Genomic DNA, 22,957 nt, shown 5'->3' on the forward strand with positions numbered 1-22,957 from the left:
ATGAAAATAACTGTAAAGAAATTTATTATTCATAACCAGAAAAACAAAAACAAAAAATTGCCTTTAACGGTTAACAATAATTTTTATGATGTCTGTAGTAATTTTATGGTGTCTGTAGTAAATAATTATATATATATATATATATATATTCCCACACACAACAGAAAAAAAAACAGTCTAATTAACTCGGGATGGTGCGTCTTGTATGAAACCTAACTTTTCTACATCCAATATATATCTAACAAACTGACTAAAAAAAAATCTTATTAGATTTTGTTCAAACCTAAAACGTCTTTCAACGGATTTAAGATAAAATCTTATACATAGAGCAGTACTACTTGATTTTTTCCTTCTTTATTTATAATATAAAAGTATTTATGTATTTTAGACGCTGTTCTTACTACGATTTCCCTTGACCCGCACAATCGAATGCCGGGACAGTTTTTTTATTTTAATAACATAATAATTTATTTCTTATAAATAAATAAATACTCAAATTTTGTGAATAATATTAAACTAAAAAGTATATTTCCTTAGTTTTCACTTCCTTTTGCAGTTTTTCCAGGTTGAAAGAAGGAGATATTTCTCAGGATTTTTCCGGTCAGGTAACCCTTCTGATACCAAAGTCACTAGAAATACATGATGTAATCATGCAATTACACGATGAGCTACTCATCGATGTGTATTCATGCAACTACACAAGTACTCATTTTCAATTCGTAAGGGAAGTTATTTGCAATGATAATAAGTTTCCTTAAGCTTCCATTGCCCATTACATGATAAATTTATATACATACCGCTTAAGATGCAGTTGAAAATAGGTATTGATTGGTCAGATGCGCATTTCGATTGTTAATCGTCATCATTAGTAGTTAAAAAGTACAGGATTCAGTAAAAAAAAAAAATAATTAAAAATATATTATTAATATATTAATAAAAAAATATCCTATATCTTCAACTATATCATTTACCTTAATCTTTCATTTTACCACGCCATTTATCCTAACATGAGATCATAGAGCACGCCATTTATTCCACTGAGATCTCTGTGAAATATTTTCAGGCTTTTTTTTAATAAATACAAGCACAATGTTCCGCAATGATTCACAAGAATCATTTTACACTTGTACTTAAATTTTTTTGCGACTATATTTATTTTTTTATCCGTGAATAATTATAAATTTCGTAATATTAGCTATTTATTTTTATCAACTGTTTTTCGTAGCTCTTATTTGCTTTAAAATTATTGTTAATTTTGTATAAACATAAAGAAACGTTACTAATTTTTTTTACACTGGAATTAAGCCTACTAGAACTAAAATTTTTAATAGAATGCTACATAAATATAAAGCTTTGTTTCAATTTTATAGAGAAAAGGAAAGATATCTTGAAATTTGCATGCAGTTATTTATCAACCGAATAAAAAATTAATTAGTTATAAACGAAAAATTGCCAGATATTTCGTAAATCAAATTCCGAACGTATTATTTTTTAATATCAGTGTAATTTCTAAAATTTAAGTTAATAAAAATTAATGAAATTAAAATATTCAATAAATATATACCTGCTTTTAATTACATCTTTAGCTTTTTTAGAATTTGACATAATAAACATTAACTACATATATAAGCAGATGAATTCAAATATTATCTTATTGATTTTTTTTTTGATTTTTTTTTAGTAGAAAAGAAACAGAATTCCATGATAAAGCAATTTTTAAAAGAATGATTGATTCTTTTAAAGATTTTTGTATACCGATAACGGTTTTTTATTTTTTTTTTATATAATCGATGTAACTTACCTTGAAAATTACTTTTAGAATAGAATTGTTAACTCTTTATATACGTTAAAAATATTCTCAAAAATGCAAAAGAAAAGAAGATATTCTTCGAAGGCTAAAAATAAATATTATATGTACCGTTAAAAAATAATACGAAAGTAGGGAAATTTTGATGATGAGTTAAGTTGGCGAACATGAATAGTATCATCACATAGCTAACACAGTGGAATGTTGACCGGTGTTATTGGAGTCCACCTGTGGAATGTTCGCAGGTCCTTATTTTTATTTTCCGGCTTCTTTTTTATCATCTTCTTCTTCTTCTTCTTCTTCTTTACCTTCTTGCTATAGGTCGAATCATCTGTGTCACACTGAAATCGCGCGACTGGATTGATACATGATTTAAGATAACTAACCAGATGTTATCGAACATGTTACATTTTTGAGGTCACTAGCAAAAATATTTTCTGAAATTAATAAATATTTCTATAGTGATATGACCAAATAAAAAAAAAAATGTAGTCGTTCATTAAACATAAAGATGACTCGTTAAATTTACTATTAGAATTTTAAACGATTACAGAATAAATATTACTTTAAAAATCATAGTAATATCTACTTACATACTGTTATCTGTATTACATTTATATTGCTTCGTCTAACTCAATTCGGCGTAAGAAAAAGGATCTTATTACTCTCTCTGTTGACATTTTTAATAAACTGGATCTGTATTTTGTACAAATTTTACTTTAGATTAAATGGATATTCTACCCATTTAAATAATACTAATCAAGAAAAAAAGTCCCTGCTAAGTGCTATTAATTTTGTAGAAATTAATTTTCACACATTTAGTTTTAATATTATTTTCTCTCTCTCACTCTCTCTCTCTCTCTCTCTCTCTCTCTCTCTCTCTCTCTTCTCTATTTTGCTCTCTCTGAACCACATAAACCACATAAACAGTATTGTTTCATTCTCTTTCTTTTACTGTGCAATTCCTCAGTCCAGGCTCTAGATGTTTCCTTGCTTTCTCACTCTTTTATTAGAGCCTTTGTAATTTTTATCTCCTCCATATTCTTCCTGACATTTTTAAATCAATTTACTATCTAAAATGAATAATATGGACTTTTTATTACTGTATAATTAATTACGTATGTTGTGATGCTGCTGTGATCAACGTTTTCCCATGATTTCTCTTAATCCATCCAAGCAAATACAGAGAACATTTTCTTTTTATTATCCATGGAATTACATACCCACCAATTTCTGCTGTAATTAATATAATGTACTCATTTAGTTACGCACCAATAAAGAATAGAATATTTATCTACTACATTTAATCTTACTTATTTTTCTGTTTAGCCTCTGAAACCAAAGTAAGTTATTAGTTCAAAGGATGAATGAGGATGATATGTATGAATGTAAATGAAGTATAATCTTGTACATCTTAAAAATATTAGTTATATTTGGTTATCTGTATTTAGTACAGGTAAAAATGTATTTTTCCCAGTTCTTAGCATTACCTGACAAACACCACTAGGAGCTGACCGTATTTTCTCTTTTTTTTTTTTTTAATTACTTTTACCTTATGTTTTCTAATTAAGTAACTGGAAGCAGGTGCGGCCAGTTGCATCACACACACAGTAACAGTGTCTATGTTGGCTGAGATACCACAACGTACCCTGTTGTACCCCTTGAAAACCAAAATTTTAAAAAAATCCAGAAAATGGTTTTTAGATATTTATCTGAAGAGTATTTGCAATCTCCAATCTAGTGAATATCTCATTTAGTATAGTCGGAGATGGGAAAACTTTTTAATCATTGTAAAGGAACCACTTATAACTAATATTTTTAAGGTGGTGGCTGACTGTTTTGAAACCTGCATTCTTCACATCATTCAAAATTTCAGATCTTTACTGACCAAACTGTTGCTATGAAGAAATTACAATATACATATTTGTCAATTACAAATATATAATAAAATCATTAATTTCGTAATGTATTTTTTTATATATTTAAAAGACAATAGATCAGACAATAGAATAGACAATAGATTATCAACTGACAATAGATTCTGTTTTAAATTGAACTTTAAATGTATATTTTTTAACAGGATTTCAATAGTACCTTGTCTGCAGAGTTAATTAGGTTGATTAGTATTTTCACATGTCACACAATCATAGGGATGGTATGATTGCTCCCAAGAACCCTTGTATACTTATCTCTGATTATGCTGACACAATTTCATGTCTGATGTTTCTAAATACTTCAAACATTAAAAAAAAACTGTACTTTTCTAACATCATTTACAGTACGATACCTCTTGATCCACTACTCTAAACCCATTCATCACTAATGCGTTTGTCCCATATAAGTAGAAATACCCCAATTTCCCTAGGGATTCTGGGTAGGATGTATATCCACTGCTTGGAGGTGACCTTAAGCTTTTCTCTGGGTGAGATCATTTGTATCAATTAATTATTTCAACTGTTTTAATTTGTTCCACTCAATTAAGTGTTAGAAAAATCATTTTATATATATTCTATTTAACACAGTGATGTTTTTTTTTTTGTTTGTTTGTTTATTTCTTATTGTTCAATGCTTCCTCTAAGATAGGTAGCCCTTCTCATCTTTCACCCTTTCTCCTTATCGTTGATCTGCCTCAAAAAGAAACAAAATGAGTATTAGGGTATGATTCAAGGTATCCAACTCAGAACGATTGAACTGTCTATGGGATGATAATAATGTTGATGAATACTTTAAAATAACATTATCCACACAATAGAGCTACTGATTTTTTATCAAGCAAACTTATCAATTGATTTGACTGAAAAAAAATCACCATTTATAGAGAATTGTTCATCAGGATTACTTCAATATCTGCTGTATTGTCTATCTTTGTTTGAAAGAGATATGTATTATGCCATTATAAACAATAAAATAAATGCCAAAATATTTAAAATTCATTGAGCATCAGAAATATTTTTTAATCTCTAATATAATGTTCCTTTTACAGAATTAATGAGTATTTTATTGTGAAAACTGTTTAGTCACCTTCAATAACAATTTGACTAATTTTTGTCAGTTATAATATTATAACCACCAGATACAGTCAGAATAAAATGGACTTAATTCAACTCCATATGGTGGTTATAATATTATTATAATTGTTAAATATATATATATATATAGAATTTGTATATTAATTTATTTGTAGATATTAATAAGTTATATGGAACTTATTTATAAGGTAAGCCTGATTGAAAAATAATAAAAGAAACAAACAATGTAGCCATTGCCTGATTGTTGAGATGTTTTTAGTAGCTACTTGCAATTAACCTGATAAATTGAGTGTACATAATTTCCTCTTCCATGTGTGAACAATCCCCAGAATAAATAAATTTAAAAAAAATATATCTTATTGTTTTTTTTTTAATAAATAGATTATAATTTTATACACAACATAGTTTTAAATTTTTGTATAAATTTTTCTTAACAAGATAATTTATACATTACCAGTGATGATGAAATCTGGTTTTCTTAAATCCTAATCAACACTGCTAGATTATCAAGGTGATAATAAAAGAAACAGAACTGAGTTGAATTTTTTTTTTTATGTTATTTGCATAATATAACAGCTCAGGTATAACAACTCAGGTGCCGTCTTCTATTTGATAAACTATAATAACTTCTAAAACGTATAAACAATTATAAAATCAGAACATGGGAACATTATATGAAATAACTAGAAAAAAGTGAGCTGTTATTATGATGACCTATAACTGAAGACTAGAAGATCAAGAATTGGAACAGCATGTATAACGCTAGAGTAAGAACATTAAACAGGATACAAAGAGACCAATTATTTCCGTGGTCAATCAGTTTTACAGCTTGATATCCTGTTATTTTACTCCCTTGTAAACATCAAATTATATCTAGTTCTCAAAATACACTACTATATTCCTTTTAACACGTCAAAAAAGTTGATAATACAGTAATATGGTAATAAAAATAGTTAGCAATATGTTAATGATATTTATTTATCTACATTTTTAAACAACTATAGGCTAACCGCTGAGAGATGAATTTTGCAATGTGAAAAATGCCAAGTTTGAGAGTTTCAAACCCAGGACCTTCTGGATTAATGACAAAGATTCTGCACTCTCTCACAGAAATTATAAAAATAAAAAGAAGACATCATTACTACTAAATCTTCTTAACAGTTATAATAAAAATTAAAACTATCACTTGATGATAGAAAATTAACCATTTCAATAAAGTGAAATAAAAATTTTATTCTAATCAGCACATAAACATGACAATATAGATAAAATCAAAAATTGGTAGATATGCTTCTTCAGATACAAAAAGGAACTGCCCCAGTATTAGCTTGGATGAATTCATGAAAACCAGAGTTATAATTATTAAATAAAAAAGTTACGTTAACATGTAAAAATCATTAATATCATAACAATAAAGAAAAATATATGAAGCAAACAAAAAGTTCACCTTACAACTTGTGTAGAATAAATAGGAACATGGAAAAGTACAGATAAGAATAGAGAAAAATAAAATATTGGTAGCAGCAAGAAGCGATTTGAAATTGAAAAAGAGATTTGATTCTCCTCATAAGTGAAACATAATCATTAAAAATTGTTTAATGTATTAAGATCAGTTGTGAAATAACTGAGGATGGGAAGATCAACTGATAAATTAGTATTACAAGTGCAGATGGCAGGAAGATAACCACTGGGTTGATCTAGTGGTGAACTCATCACTGCAAATCAGCTGACTTTGAAGTCAAAAATTCTAAGGCTCAAATCCTAGTAAAGGCAGGTTAATTTTATATGGATTTGAATACTAGATCGTGGAGACTGGTGTTCTTTGATGGTTGGGTTTCAATTAACCACACATCTCAGGAATGGTCGACCTGAGACTGTACAAGACTATACTTCATTTACACTAATACATATCATCTTCATTCATCCGCTGAAGTAATACCTTACGGTAGATGGTGCACTACAAGGAAAAATCAAATAAGGTAAATTAAATGAACAGTTACATACCAAAAATAGTTCTTTGAAGGTAGGATATGTCTCTATCAGTATTATCTTTGAAAGTACTGATTAAATGAGATTTCATCATTTTTATGAGCAGATAATTTAAAAATTGTGAAGTTCACCTCTTTAAATATTTGAATTATTGAAAATTTATTGTTATTTTTAATTATTTAAATGTATAAAATATTGTAACAATTTTTATTTCTACTATTTAAAATAATATAATAATCTACACATAGTTTATGATATAAAATTATACTATAAATGCAGAGGTGCAGAAGTTAATGTATACTAGGGTATAATAAGCATTATATCACAGTAAAACATTTTCTAGAGAATGCAAGAAATTACATGACTCTAAAGATAAGTATCACAAAAAAGAGTGGATTCTAAAGAGCTCTCCCTCACAACTCGTAACTATATTTTTTACCCTTCATTTCACTTTAAATGTGTTTCATATTTTCTTCTTAAGAGATTTTCTAAAAACCACCATTTTATAACAAGCAGCCTGTTGAATCATTTTGCAATTGATATCATGTTTCTCCATAGAGTATTTAAACTAATTTTGTTAACAAAAATTTAATTAAGTGTTATAATTAATTTAGTAAAGGTTTCAGATTTTTAATTAATAGTTTTGTTCTATTTTATTTTGTCATATTTTAAAAAATAGAACACCTTGCATATCTTCCTGATTATGAAAGGCACCTGTCTGAATAATTGCCTTTCTCTGGGAGTGATGGAGTAATGATGGATTTTGATAGATTTACATACTGATATATAACTATATATTTAACTCAAATACAGAAAGCACTATTGCCTTCATCTCATTTAATTTTTCATTTCCCTTGTAAGTGAGACATGAGTTGCTTCTTATTCTTTAAAGGGCATATTGTTAAGACTCAGGGTTGTTTAAAAGAAGGTTATTTAAATAAGGTTTTTTAATTGAATTACTTAATTTTTAAATGAAGGTTTCTCTCTTTTTTCTTACTCCTTTTTAAATTTCTCACTTATTTTGTTACTCCTTTTTAAATGAATTTATGGTCTTACGCTCTTGTTGGTCAGTCTTGTGCCAGCCATCAATGACTCACATGTGTTAATGTAATATTGGTATATATAATGTTATTACACAAGTTCAAATATTATAATAAAATTAATTTACAACATAAAATAATAAAGACTATTATTTAATTGAACTAGCAAAACAAAACTTTTTTTTCTGTTTAGCCTCCGGAACCACCACAAGGTATTACTTATGAGGGTGAATGAGGGGGATATGTATGAATAAAGTGAGTCTTGTACAGTCTCAAGTTAACCATTCCTGAAATGTGTGGTTAATTGAAACCAAACCCCCGAAGAACACCAGAATCCACAATCTAGTATTCAAGAAAGAAGATTTAGAATAATTAAACCTAACCAAGGTATTAAACCAAGGCGGCAACTAATTGACATCCATTTTTGGTCCTCCAGCTGCGGATATAATTCACAACCTTAGATATAATTTGAAAACTTTGAAAAATCATCAACTCAATTTTGAAGAATCACAATTGATTTTCCAGAACCATGGATGATATAATCTAAAATGTCAAGTATGTTAATACTCAGCAAATTACTACAATAAAGGAATTGCAACAATTAGATCTACATCATCATTTACATAATATCTTTTTTAATTTATTATTACATTTAATTTACATAGTTTTGTCATTTATGTAATATCATTGATTTAATTTACTTTGTTAATATTTCACATTGTTAATTTAAATTATTTAATAATATTATGGAACTGGAACAATTAATAAGTCAGAGGGTCAGTAAAGGCCTCTATAATGAGAATTCTCACTTATGAGGAATCAAATTTGTCAGTAAAAGATGATAGAATTGACAAATTAAGTTAAGGAATCTTCTTAATTTGCAAGACAAATATGACACCTTTCAATCAAAACTTGAAATGGAATTTGATGATGATGATTTATCTTTGGATCGTAAAAAAGTTGAGCAAGACTTGTATATTACAGAACGCAAATTACAACATTTAATAAATGATACTAATAATGGTAAAAAATCAATTAAGAAATTAATTCAAATACAATATTTAAACAAACACAACTACAACCCATTAATATACCTGTATTTTAGAGGTGAAAGTATTTAAAGGAGGTAAAGAAATATCAGTTAGGATGCCCATGCACAAGCGCGCACACACACACACACACACACACACACACACACACACACACACACACACACACACACACACACACACACACACACACACACACACACACAAGTTCTGTTTAAGGGCAAGTTCTGTTTCAAACAGGTTTAGTTTTCAATAAATTTTACATTGTGTGTCTTGTGGATAAGACAATATCAGAATACCAAGAGTTGTTTACATCTGTGAGTGAATGCTCATCTAATCATACTAACATATTTAATCAGCTGTTTCAAAACAGATGCAACCTTAGGGAAGAATGTTTCCTTCTTTTGTTAGATTTTGTTAGAGGTTTAATTGATGAAAAATGGGTTACACAGTGCAGCAAATAATATTTATTGTCTTCCAATACATTAGATGTGCTTGTTATGCCCAGACCCAGAATGCCTTCACAGAAATATACGGTGTGGATGCACCAAACAAGTCCTCCATCAAGCAGCTGTATGACAAATTGCAAAATACAGGAAATGGCAGATGTAGCCAAAAGTGGTTGACTGAAAGTGCTAACAGCAGAAAAGTTGATCAGTGTGCAAGCTGCATATTCTGTTAGTCTCAAGAAGCCGATTTGACATCTATCTAACCAGTCTGGTCTCTCCACTGGTAGTACCAACACGGCATTGTGCAAGTATTTAAAGATACATCTGTACAGAATCTCCCTCTATGAATCATGAGACCTTGCCTTGGTGAGGGGACTTGAGTGCTCAGTGATACAGAATAGCTGGACCGAAGGTGCAACCATATCGGAGAGGTATCTGTTGAGAGCCAGACTAAGGATTGATTCCTGAAAGAGGGCAGCAGCTCTTTCAGTAGTTGTTACGGCGTAGGTCAGGACGACTTAAACGGCCATATCAACATCACTCAATCCTCTGAGTACTGGGCAGCTGAAAGCAATGTTAAACTACAGCTGCTTTTATTTTCCAAGAAAATGTGGCTCTCTGCATTTTCATATAGCAATGATGGAGGTGCCTTCCTTGGTAAAATATTCCAGAGGTAAACTAGTCCCCCGTTCGGATCTCCGAGTGGGGACTACTAAGGAAGGGGTCACCAGAAAATTAAAAAATAACATTCTATGAGCCAGAGCGTGGAATGTTAGAAGTTTAAAAAAGGTTGGTAGGTTAGAAAATTTAAAGAAGGAAATGAATAGGATAAATGTAGATATATTAGGGATTAGTGAGGTTCAGTGGGAAGAGGAAAACGACTTTTGGTCAGGTGATTTTAGAATAATTAACTCAGCTTCAAATAATGGACAGGCAGGAGTAGGTTTCGTAATGAACAAGAAGATAGGGAAGAGAGTAGAATATTTCAAAATGCATAGTGATAGAATCATTGCAATAAGGATAAAATCAAAACCTAAACCGACAATGAACATCTATATGCCTATAAACGCCCATGATGATGATGAGGTAGAGTGTGTATACGAAGAAATTGACGAAGCAATTAAACACATAAAAGGAGATGAAAATTTAATAATAGTTGGAGATTGGAATGCAAGCATTGGAAAAAGCAAGGAAGGAAATACAATGAGTGAATACAGGCTGAGCAAAAGGAATGAAAGAGGGGACCGACTTATAGAGTTTTGTACAAGGTATAATTTAGTAATTGCCAACACCCAGTTTAAAAATCATAATAGAAGAATATACACATGGAAAAAGCCAGGCAGGCGATACTGCAAGGTATCAGATAGATTATATCATGGTTAAGCAAACATTTAGAAATCAACTTGACTGCAAAACCTACCCTGCAGCATACATTGATAGCGACCATAATTTACTGATAATGAAATGTAGATTGGGGTTTAAAAGCCTGAAGAAGAGGTGTCAGATGAATCAGTGGAATTTAGAGAAGCTTGAGGAAGAGGAGGTAAAGAAGATTTTTGAGGAGGACATTGCAAGAGGTCTGAGTAAAAAAGATAAGGTAGAAAATGTAGAAGAAGAATGGGAGAATGTTAAAAATATAAGGATGCTAGTGAAAATATAAGAATGTAAGTGATGAAGAAAGTAAAAAGAACTATCGACAATTAAGAAATACTATAAACAGGAAGTGCAAACTAACAAAAGAAGAGTGGATTAAAGAAAAATGTTCAGAAGTGGACAGAGAAATGAACATTGTTAAAATAGATGGAGCATACAGGAAAGATAAGGTAAATTTTGGGGTACATAAATTAAAATCCAATAATGTGTTAAACAAAGGTGGTACACCAATTTATAATACGAAAGGTAAAGTCGATAGGTGGGTGGAATATATTGAAGAGTTATACGGAGGAAATGAATTAAAAATTGGTGTTATAGAGGAAGAAGAGGAAGTTGAGGAGGATGAAATGGGAGAAACAATACTGAGATCTGAATTTAAGAGAGCATTAAAAGATTTGAATGGCAGAAAGGCTCCAGGAATAAACGGAATACCTGTAGAATTACTGTGCAGTGCAGATGAGGAAGCAATTGATAGATTACACAGACTGGTGTGTAATATTTATGAAAAAGGAGAAGTTCTGTCAGACTTCAAAAAAAGTGTTATAGTCATGATACCAAAGAGAGCAGAAGCAGATAAATGTGAAGAATACAGAACAATTAGTTTAACTAGTCATGCATCAAAAATCTTAACTAGAATTCTATACAGAAGAATTGAGAGGAGAGTGGAAGAAATGTTAGGGGAAGACCAATTTAGTTTCAGGAAAAGTATAGGGACAAGGGAAGCAATTTTACGCTTCAGATTAATAGAAGAAGGAAGATTAAAGAAAAAAACCAACATACTTGGCATTTATAGATCTAGAAAAGGCATTCGATAACGTAGACTGGAATAAAATGTTCAGCATTTAAAAAAAATTAGGGTTCAAATACAGAGATAGAAGAACAATTGCTAACATTTACAAGAACCAAACAGCAACAGTAATAATTGAAGAACATAAGAAAGAAGTCGTAATAAGAAAGGGAGTCCGACAAGGATGTATCCCCGTTACCTTTTAATCTTTACATAGAACTAGCAGTTAATGATGTTAAAGAACAATTTAGATTCAGAGTAACAGTACAAGGTGAAAAGATAAAGATGCTACGATTTGCTGATGATATAATAATTCTTGCTGAGAATAAAAAGGATTTAGAAGAAACAATGAATGGCATGGATGATGTCCTACGCAAGAACTATCGCATGAAAATAGACAAGAAAAAACAAAAGTAATGAAATGTAGTAGAAATAACAAAGATGGACTACTGAATGTGAAAATAGGAGGAGAAAAGATTATGGAGGTAGAAGAATTTTGTTATTTGGGAAGTAGAATTACTAAAGATGGACGAAGCAGGAGCGATATAAAATGCTGAATAGCACAGGCGAAACGAGCCTTCAGTCAGAAATATAATTTGTTTACCTCAAAAATTAATTTAAATGTCAGGAAAAGAGTTTTGGAAGTATACGTTTGGAATGTTGCTTTATGTGGAAGTGAAACTTGGATGATCGGAGTATCTGAGAAGAAAAGATTAGAAGCTTTTAAAATGTGGTGCTACAGGAGAATGTTAAAAATCAAATGAGTGGATAAAGCGACAAATGACGAGGTGTTGTGGCAAATAGATGAAGAAAGAAGCATTTGGAAAAATATAGCTAAAAGAAGAGACAGACTTATAGGCCACATATTAAGGCATCCTGGTATAGTTTCTTTAATATTGGAAGGACAGGTAGAAGGAAAAAATTGTGTAGGCAGGCAACATTTGGAATTTGTAAAAAAAATTGTTAGGGATGTAGGATGTAGGGGATATACCGAAATGAAATGACTAGCACTAGATAGGGAATCTTGGAGAGCTGCATCAATCCAGTCAAATGACTGAAGACAAAAATAAAAAAAACTATAGAATTTGTTGTTATTCACTAAATTTTACCTGCAGACACTGGAAAACTTTCTGTTAGTGATTCATTACATCTGTAACACCAGATGGGGAACAACTCAATGATTGGTTTGGTCTGATGAGGCACCCACCGTTCACCTTGATGGATACATGAATACACAGAATTCACACATTTGGTATATGCAAAAATGGTGTACAAATGGCACAATAATTTGTAAACACTATACCTGCAGACTGGCTAGAGTGCATGTGGTTTCAGCAGGACAATCCTATGACTCATACAGCCAACATCATTATAACTTTCTTGGATCATTGTTTTCACAGACAAGTGATTTCAAAGGGCTTGGGGCCCCCTCGGTCACCTGATTTGTCCCCTCCTGATATTTTCTTGTGGGGATATCTTAAGGATGCTGCTTACAAAACTTATCCTCACACCATTCCTGAAGTGTAGAGCAAAATCGAATGATGTGTCGCTGCAATTCCTCAACAAACATTGCAACATGTGTTTAAGAGCATACAACATCATATTTAATTATGTGAATCGCGTAATGGAAGCCACTTTCAACAACTATTGTAACTTACTAATATTTTGGAACTTAGATACAGGATTTTTTAAAGTTGAAATTATTGAATTCATGAAAAAATAAACAAGAAATCTTTTTCTAATTTTAACAAGTTTAACAGTTTGAGAAAAACCAATACAATATTTTGAAATCTTCACTTACCGACACGATTACCACTTCTTCTTTTGACTCGTAATGAGATTATCCTGGATCGAATACACTGAAAAAGAAAATGATAATAGTATAATTTATATTAAAATTATATTAGTAAATTATTTAAAATTAGCATTAAGCTATAAAAAGAACTATTCTATTTTATTTCCCCAGAAATGTGATTGAAACTATTTATTAATAGATTAGTTATTAATTTTTACAATAAAGTAGTATTAAGCTATTTTATAGTTTACTTCAGAAGAATTATCAAAAAAAAAAAAAAAAAATTCACTAATATTCTAACATTAATCACTTAGACTATTCATACTTAAGAGAAGTTAATATTGCAAAAATATGTTATCATTGATTAAAAATACATTTTGATGTATTTGAGTAGGTAAAAATAAATAGAAACATAAAAAGTTATTTCTATTTATAACAAACAGAAATGAAGGGTTCACACATTCATACCTTCAATTCATCAAACAAAATACAATAAATAATAAATATAAACATCACAGATATAATAAAATCATATTATAATCGTCCATGCATGAACTGTTCATGGATGTTTTCTTTTTCTATTTCAAAGCACAGAGATTGAGATGTTTAATCGAAAAGCTCCTGATTACAAAATAATGTTTTATGTAAACCCATACCTCTACTCCTAACTGTAATAGTAATGTTGATATATGAGATCAAAGTATAATAGAAAATCACAACGACCCAAGATTAATTTAGAAACAGGTTCATATTTAAATATAAAAAATTAACAGACATTCAATTATTTATGCCTTGTAATTCTCTTCCATAACTAATCACCTGCATTTATTATTATTTAAATTAACTATTTAAATTCCCTCCAAACATTTTTATAATCAGATACAAGTCTTCCAAAAATCGAGAAGAAAACATATATTGTCAATTCCTGCCTCACCCTTTTAGAATCTTGAATAACATATTTTACAGAATTTTAGATTTAATGGGTAACATTAACTAAAAGTTATTAAATTAGTTAGCTATACAATAAAATTATGTAAAATATTATGAAGAAGGAAAGTATTGTTAACACATACATACATTATGTTATTAACACATACATATATTAAGTAATACATAGATATTTATAAAAATCTGATTCAAAAATAATTTTAAGAATTACATTAATTATATGTGTTAAGTAGATTTCATAAGAAAGTAACTGCTGTTATTGTGGACACGATAACTGCTATAAATTTGTACCAACCACTTTCAAAATTATAAAAAAAATATAATGACCCAAAATCTCAGTCGAGGTCATTAATGGGCAAGATCAGACCATGTTTAGGTAGGTGGGTGGGGGTGTGGGTGTGAGAGTGAGTGTGAGTGCGTGAAAGCGTTAGTGTGTAAGTGCATGAGTGCGCAAGTGCCTGACTGGGTGAGTGGGTAAGTGTGTGAGTGCCTGATTGGGTGAGTGCATGAGTGTGCAAGTGCCTGATTAGGTGAGCGGGTAAGTGGGTGAGTGTGTGCGTGTGTGAGTGCCTGATTGGGTGAGTGGGTGAGGGCATGAATGCCTGAGGGCCCGATTGGGTGAGTGTGGATGAGCGAGTGTGTGACTGCCTGAATGCCTGATTGGGTGAGTGTGTGAGTGCCTGGGTGCCTGATTGGGTGAGTGGGTGTGTGCGCGAGTGCCCGAGTTAGCAAGTTAGTTAGTGAGTGAGTGAATGAGTGAGTGAGTAAGTTAGTGAATGAGTAAGTGAAATCTTTAATGAAAGTTTAAAAAAGGTTAACAAAGTTAAATAATTCTAGTACACATTTCTTCTGGATGATAAACTGAATATTATTAGGTTAAAGAAAACAATTAAGATATTTTTTAAACATGACCAAATTTCACTTTCCCCTTTTAAAGAAAATTACAGCACCCTTTTTAAAAAAAAATTAACTGTAGCTAATTAAAGTAACCTAAGCATCACATTACTACATCCACCTGTTTTTAAAAGTATCATTCTCTAGTAACTGTATAACTAGTTCGCAAGGAGTCAGGTATTACTTAAAATATTTTTTTATTTAAATTTGTTCTTATCTCATAGGGACATAAGTTAGCAATTACTTTTTCCGATTATGTTTCTTTCTTCTGATTATCTTCCTTTCTTCCCAATATTTTATCATTATATGTGCATGTGCTTTCTTTTTTCTTTACTCCATTTTAAATTCAGTGTAATCACTCCTATTTTCTTTTTCAATGACTTCTTTAAAACTCTGTCTTATGTTTTCAAAATAGTCCACTTGCTTCTTCACTTAATTTTCTTCATTAAATACCTACTTAATAAAATTGAAATTTCTTTTCCATTATTACTTTTTTTTATCCATGTCTAGTACTTTTGCAGAATTCTCAACTTCATTATAGTTTGTTCTTTTTATAAAATTTAATTTAAAACATGATAATTATAAAGAGATTTGTTTTCTAATTCAGTCAAAATCCTTAAATTTATAAATAATTATTCAATATTAACATTGAAAATTTAAGTAAATCTTCATCACTAATATAAAAAAATATTTTATATTTTTAATTTAATAAATAAATGTATTCTCCAAAGCTTGGTGAATATCAAGGTAGATTCAGAAGAAATACAACTTGAACAGAGAAAATCCTTGGCCAAAAATTGATATTAAAATTTTAAAACAAGCCTAAAAGATATCTTATTTCATTCATTGATTTTCAAAAGGCTTTCGTTTCAGTAGACAGAGAAACCATATTTGACACATATTAAAAGAATACAGGATTGACCAAAAAACCATAAATTTAATTACTCACTTTAACTAACACTGTATCTAGAGTCAAGTTTCTAGGGAAGTCGGTGAACCATTCATGGTAAAAATAGTACTAAAAAAAAAAATTGTATTTCAGCAATGCTTTTCAACTTGGTTTAGATAAGTCATGTAAACCTTCAGGGAAAATAATGTCTGAAGTGCAAAAATAAGAACAAAGAATCAGAAAATCAAGATTAAATATCTAGCTTTTGCCAATGTAAATTTACCAATTCCATGAAGTAGCTGAAAAAACAAGCTTTTCATACAGAAATTTAAGTACCAGTAAATAAATACCCCAAAAAGACAATAGAAATGAAGACCATTTCAGATATGTTGGAGAAATAATTAGTAGAAACAGAACAGATAAACTAATGATTGAGACCAAAAAAACACAAATTAAAACAATTAAACTTTTATACAAATAATACCTACAATAAAAGAAAACTTTTTTATATATGAAAAATTAAGGCATTATAACACACTTGTAAGACCTGGAAACGACATGGAAACTACAAATATAACTGGAATAGAAAATCTTCTCAAGATAGAAAGAATTATTTTAAGAAGGATTTATGGTCCAAGAAGAACACAAGAAGGTCCAAGAAGAAACTGAGATCAAAGAGAGAAATGTTAAAATAGAAGATCTGAAAGTAACAATTAGAAAACGACGACTAAAATTCTAAGGACACATGGTCCGAATGAACCAATCAAAGTTAAACAAACAGATTTTCAAAAAACTCTGGAATTATAAAGGTCAAGGTGGCTATGTTACAGTTGAAATTAGAGGTATAAAAATGAAACATTACAGAAAATGAATGTCTAGATTGAAAAGAATGTATAAAGAAAAATATTGTATAAAAAAAATATTAATAATAAATCCTTTATGATGAAGGAACTGAGGAGATTGGATTGAAGAAAGAATTTCTAAACAATCAGAAAGAATGAAGAACTTCTGGAAGAAAAAGAAAAACCTATTAGAATGATATTTGCATGGTCCTTGAAGGACTATCCACAGAGAAAATTTAAATAAATAAGTTTTAATATTTTGTTTAGACTGAATCTTTATGGAAAAAAAAATCCTGATGATTCAGGCATATATAAAAAAGTACTAAACATGAAAATTTCTTTTTGTATAAAAAGCTTTAATACATGTAATTATTTGTAGACAATTAAATTACACCGTAAGTCATAAAAAGAACTGAGTAAGCCCCCCCCCCCCCCGCTCTCTAGTGATGGATAAGCAAACAAACTAGCAAAGCCACATGCATTTAACCAACAAATTACCAACTACATAATCCGTCAATAAAATATTCAATTATTAAAATTAAATTAATTTTATTTAATATTTAAATTAAGTCAATCTTTAATCCAATATTTAAACATTATAATTTAATATTTACAATTTAATTATTGAATAAATATCAAATAATAGCTAAAACATATCAGAATGATTCATAATCTTTAATAATAGTAAAAATAATATACTGAGACATTTTTAAAATTTTGTTATTTGGTTAATTATTATTAATAAATTAAAGCTATATATATATATATATATACAGAGTATATCACAAGCTCTCAATTTACTGGTTTTCAACCCAGATTTCTCAAAATCTACTGCAGATATGGTTCTGGGACCGATTTTATTCAGGCCAATAACCTAAGAAATCATTAATTTTGCCCCTTAACTAACGTTCTAAAAATTTCAGTATGCCCTCATTTCATCTGGGTAGCTGAACCTGAGTGAAATGTTTTACTAGTCGTAACTCGCGAACGAAGCATTTTAGGATTTATATGAACATTTTCCATTATTTTCACGAGTAGAAGAGGTTATGAAAGTCCTGGGAGAACATTATGATGCACTCTATGTATCATATCATAAAAATAATCTTAAACAATCTCTTATCGTATAATAATCTCCTATCATTAAGTAAAGATTATTTAATAGCTATTACAAGTTAAAAAAGATAATAATAAACTAATTAACATTTCTACTGTTAGAGATAATACAAAAAAGTAATATTAAAAAAATAATTATTGAAATAAGCATATTTTAAAAACAAAAGTGCATTCTTTATATTCAATCCATTAACAAGTAACATGCATGAATTTTTTTATCCTACATAATAAGTGTTGCTTTGGAAACATGTCATTATTACAATTTTTTTTATTGTATCTCCTGTTTTTTTTTTATGAAAAAAAAAATTTTAACTTGTACATTAGGTATCATAAATTGTAATAGTTGTAAGCAATCTGATGTAAATAAAAACTCACTTCCTAAAACGACAGCCATTTTTAAGACCAGCAAGTCTAAAACGACAGCCATTTTTAAGACCAGCAAGTGCCCATGCCAGATTTTTTTTAAATTAAAAGATTTTAAAATGTTAAAAGTAGATAGATTAATTAGGATAAATAAAAGTTTTTAAAAAAAAAATTAAGAGAACCATGTTACTTTAAAGTTTCTTGGATTATTTAATTTGGTGTTAAAAAGAAATTTAGAATTTAAATTCTTAAGGGAGGTAGAATATTAGAATATATTTAGCAGATAGTTAATAATTTAAGATGTTAAATATTAGAACAGAACTGAATAGAACAGAGAACATCAATAAGATAGTAAATGACTGATAAAAAGTTAAAAAGTGTCATTTAAATTAAACAGTAAATGAATGAACAATTTATTCATTCAGGTTAATTTAAGACGGTATTTTTACTTTCTCCTTCTAGGAAGAGGTATGAAGGCAGTTTTGATTTTTCCATTGATTGTAGTGAATTAACTGTGGTTAAAGATCTTTGGAATGAACTACTGAGTTGGACTAGTGTGAACGTGTCTTTGCAAATCAGCTGGTTTTGAAGTCGAGAGTTTTAAGGTTCTTATCCTAGATCGTGGATAATGGTGTTCTTTGGTTGTTGGGTTTCAATTGTCAATCTGAGTCTGTATAAGACTACACTTCTTTTACAATCATACATATATATAATCTTCCTCATTCATGCTCTGCAGTAATACCTTATGGTGGTTCTGGAGGATAAACAGAAAAAGAAAAAATCTTTGAAATGAGTCACTGCTTTTTATAGCACTTTAAAAAGGACCGATATATTTTTTTAACCAGGAACTAATTTTGAACATATTCCTTTTGACAAGAAGGTACTGGAATAATTGGAAATTACTAAGCTGAATTTTATTTTGTCTCCTCAAGTTAATGAGAATTTCTGTTTAATAACCACACCCAACAGTTTTCATACTGTACATCGACCAATAATTATCTATTTATAATTATTATTAACATTCATAAGTTAGATATTGTAAAATTTATGTTTACTAATTTTTTTATTGTACATGATATTCCTAAAAACTACCACATCATTTTTAAATGTTGGCTACACCAAAAACAAATTGTTTCTACACTAATAAGTATATGCCTCCATATCTGAATAAAAAATATTTAATATTATAAATAGAAGAATAATAACAATTATCAAAAGAATACACCTAAATTAAAAGAAAACTAATTAATACTATAGTGATTTTACTAAATACTATGTTGAATAAACTGGATGCATCCTAACCTGCAGATAAAATGAACATATAAGATACCATATATATATATAAAATACACAATTAAAAAGACATATCACAATATAGAAATTTTATACACAGCAAATAAAACCAATATCTCAACACTTTTAAAATGATTTGAAATTTATAAAATTTTGACAAAAATGGCTTCTAAATTAACAAATATAACAGATCAAATAAACTATTCTTAAAGGACTTTGTAATTTTTTTTTAAATGCGTGCTATTAATAGCAGAATTAATTGATTTTTCATTAAAACAGTAGCTAAGATTTAGCTCTAAAAGACCTTATTAGAAAAAAGTTCCATTATTTTGAAAGCAAGTTGTTTAATATTTAATTTTTTTAATATTATCATCTATTCTCATACTGTTAAGGTTTAATTGGTTATAATATATATTTTTTTGATTTATTTTTTTATCATTCAATATTGGAAGTAAACCATGTGAAGGTTTTAATAAAGATGAAATATGAATTGACAAGGAAAAGGTAAAAAGAAAAATATTTTCAGAAGAGGTAAACAAAAAAGGATTAGTACAAAAAGTTGAAATTAAAAAAATAAATAGATTTAAATGTTTCAGTAGCAACTTTTTTTGTAGCAAAGACTTCCTTTGGTTAACAGTGATGAAATAAGAATTGCTTTTGTAAAAGAAGCCTTTAGTTTTTAAAAGCCTTTAAAATAAGAATATTAAAGCGTTGAAGAATGAATTGAGAAAAATATATTGGACTGAGATATGGTTAATAGTGAAAAGAGTTGAATGGAAATGAAAGATGAATGGTAGTTTCAGAATAGAGAAATATAGAATGATGGAGGGATTAAAATGAAGAATTCATATGTGCTTCAGCGGCAAACAAAAAAGTCTATTGAACGTGATAAGTGATAAAGGAAGAAAACTGGATTAGAATTTTTCAAAAATAGTCGCTTGTTAAAGCAAGTGATTCAGGGAGTTAAGAGAATGGAAGGGAAATAGAAATAAACGCATTGTTGAAAACATCGGGTTAGATAAAGTATAAAACACAAGTTCATGGTGAATAGAGATGTACCATTAGTAAAACAGACAGGAGGAAGTTCATGCATGTTATGCTGTTAACAGATAGGCTTTATTTAAGCTATAAAATGCTAAATACTAAACTTTACTCATTATTTAAGGACTGCAATAACTACACAATTAATTTGATAGATGGGTGAATATAGTGGCTGAAAATGTAAAAGAAGTAATTAACCTATTTCATGGTATTTAGTAATTAAGCAGATGACACATTTAATTAGGTAGTTGACAAATGACTTTTTAATAAATTTAAGTATTTTAAACTAAAACTTATCTTAGTAACCATTTTACTAGCAAATGTTAAGTACTTAGTTTAGATAATTGATAACAATTATCTAAACTAAGTACAGAATAAGCACGCATTAATAATAATGCGTGCTTATTCTGCTTAATATCTGCGGTCATATTCAAAAGTATTTCATATGCAGGTTTCTGAACATGCCATAAATGTACAATCATAAAACATTATATATAATATATATATATATATATATATATATATATATATATATATATTCTTCTGTTTATAGGATAATCTAGTTATATATAAATGTGAAGTTGTACATATTAACTCTACTTGGGACATGAAGGAAAAGAAAGCCTCATCCACTTGACAGCATAAGTACTATAATTCTTCTCCTTGAATTTAAAGTTAAGTTTCTGGCTTTAAGAGAAGTAGGATAATTGCACTTATGACTAATATATGTATCAATCTTACCAGGATACATCTCCTAATAAGCTAGATAGATTATTCCTATAAAAAAAATTATTGTATTATATAAGATTTATTTTAATATCACTTTTATAATTAAAACAAAAGCAGAATACAAACATAATTAAAATTTTAAAATTAAATATTACTGAAAATCTCAAATTTTCATTTTTACTGTTATAAACATTTTGGTACTAAAAGGTAGGTACAGTGAAAAATTGCATGGAAAAATTTAATTACTTTTTGCCCAAATTTAATTTTCCTCACACACAGGACGATATATGTATATATATAGATATATCACACAAAACATGTAATTTTTTATCAAAATTTTCATATTGTACAGTTATGTTATTACAACCTTGTATTTTCTCAGCAACTGAATGAAAATTTTAAGTAATATCTTGAAGTACAGGTGATGCCTGGACAGTTCTACCTGATGCAGGCATAACCAATTTAATATATTTGCAAATTTCAATCACAAATCAGCAGCATCATTGTTATCAAAATAAAAGTTGTTAAATAATAATTACAGACAGTTACATATTTCAGTCGGCAAGTTAGTTTTCATTTCTTATATCTAATAAACCAGAATAAATAACAGGTGTACAATATTGCAGAAAAGAATTTATATACAATTTCGGTAATTTTATATGTATGTAAAGGTATATACAGGTAAATATATTTTACATTTTAAATACAGGCATTTAATGTTAGAAAAAGATGTCAAAAGAAATGCCAGTAAAGAATTATCACCAATTAGTATTCTTCTAACCTGCAACTAAGAATTACAGATGAGATTTGTTAATAAAATTATTCAACAAAAAATATTTTGTTAGTTAACAAAAATTATTAGTAAATGTACAGAACACACTTAGTAAGTTTAAACAGATTTTAATTTCGTTTCATTAATAGGGGTTATGTAAGATAAAATTCAAAATGTTTAAACAGTTGCCTTAGACTTCTTTGTATCGGCTTTTGGTCCATCACCAAAAATAAACAAACTCAAAAGCCTATGAAAACACAGATTAATAGTATTAAATACAGTTATATAAAAAAAATATTTATAAATATTTGTGATTTTTAACACAGAATTACAATACAATATGTTGTATTTTAATATTCTCGTTTTAAATTCCGCTAAGTAAAACACACGTTATCTAGTTATTTGTCATAAATATTGTCTAAATATTAACGTCGTTAAATATCTAATTTTACTTGTTCACTTTCCAGAAAAAGTT

At 28.9% G+C, this 22,957-nt stretch overlaps 1 protein-coding gene across 1 annotated transcript in view; it reads right to left on the reverse strand.

Moving 5' to 3' along the window:
- Positions 1-22,957, reverse strand: part of LOC142331720 (protein PALS1-like) — a 651,443-nt gene that overhangs the window by 606,539 nt on the left and 21,947 nt on the right. Inside the window, exon 3 of the mRNA XM_075377757.1 lies at positions 13,605-13,662. Within this exon, the coding sequence (XP_075233872.1) occupies positions 13,605-13,662 (58 nt within the window). The remainder of the gene's footprint in view (positions 1-13,604; positions 13,663-22,957) is intronic.

The sequence above is a fragment of the Lycorma delicatula genome, chromosome 10 (assembly GCF_047948215.1).
Source record: "Lycorma delicatula isolate Av1 chromosome 10, ASM4794821v1, whole genome shotgun sequence".
In the NCBI taxonomy this organism is placed as follows: Eukaryota; Metazoa; Arthropoda; class Insecta; order Hemiptera; family Fulgoridae; genus Lycorma; species Lycorma delicatula.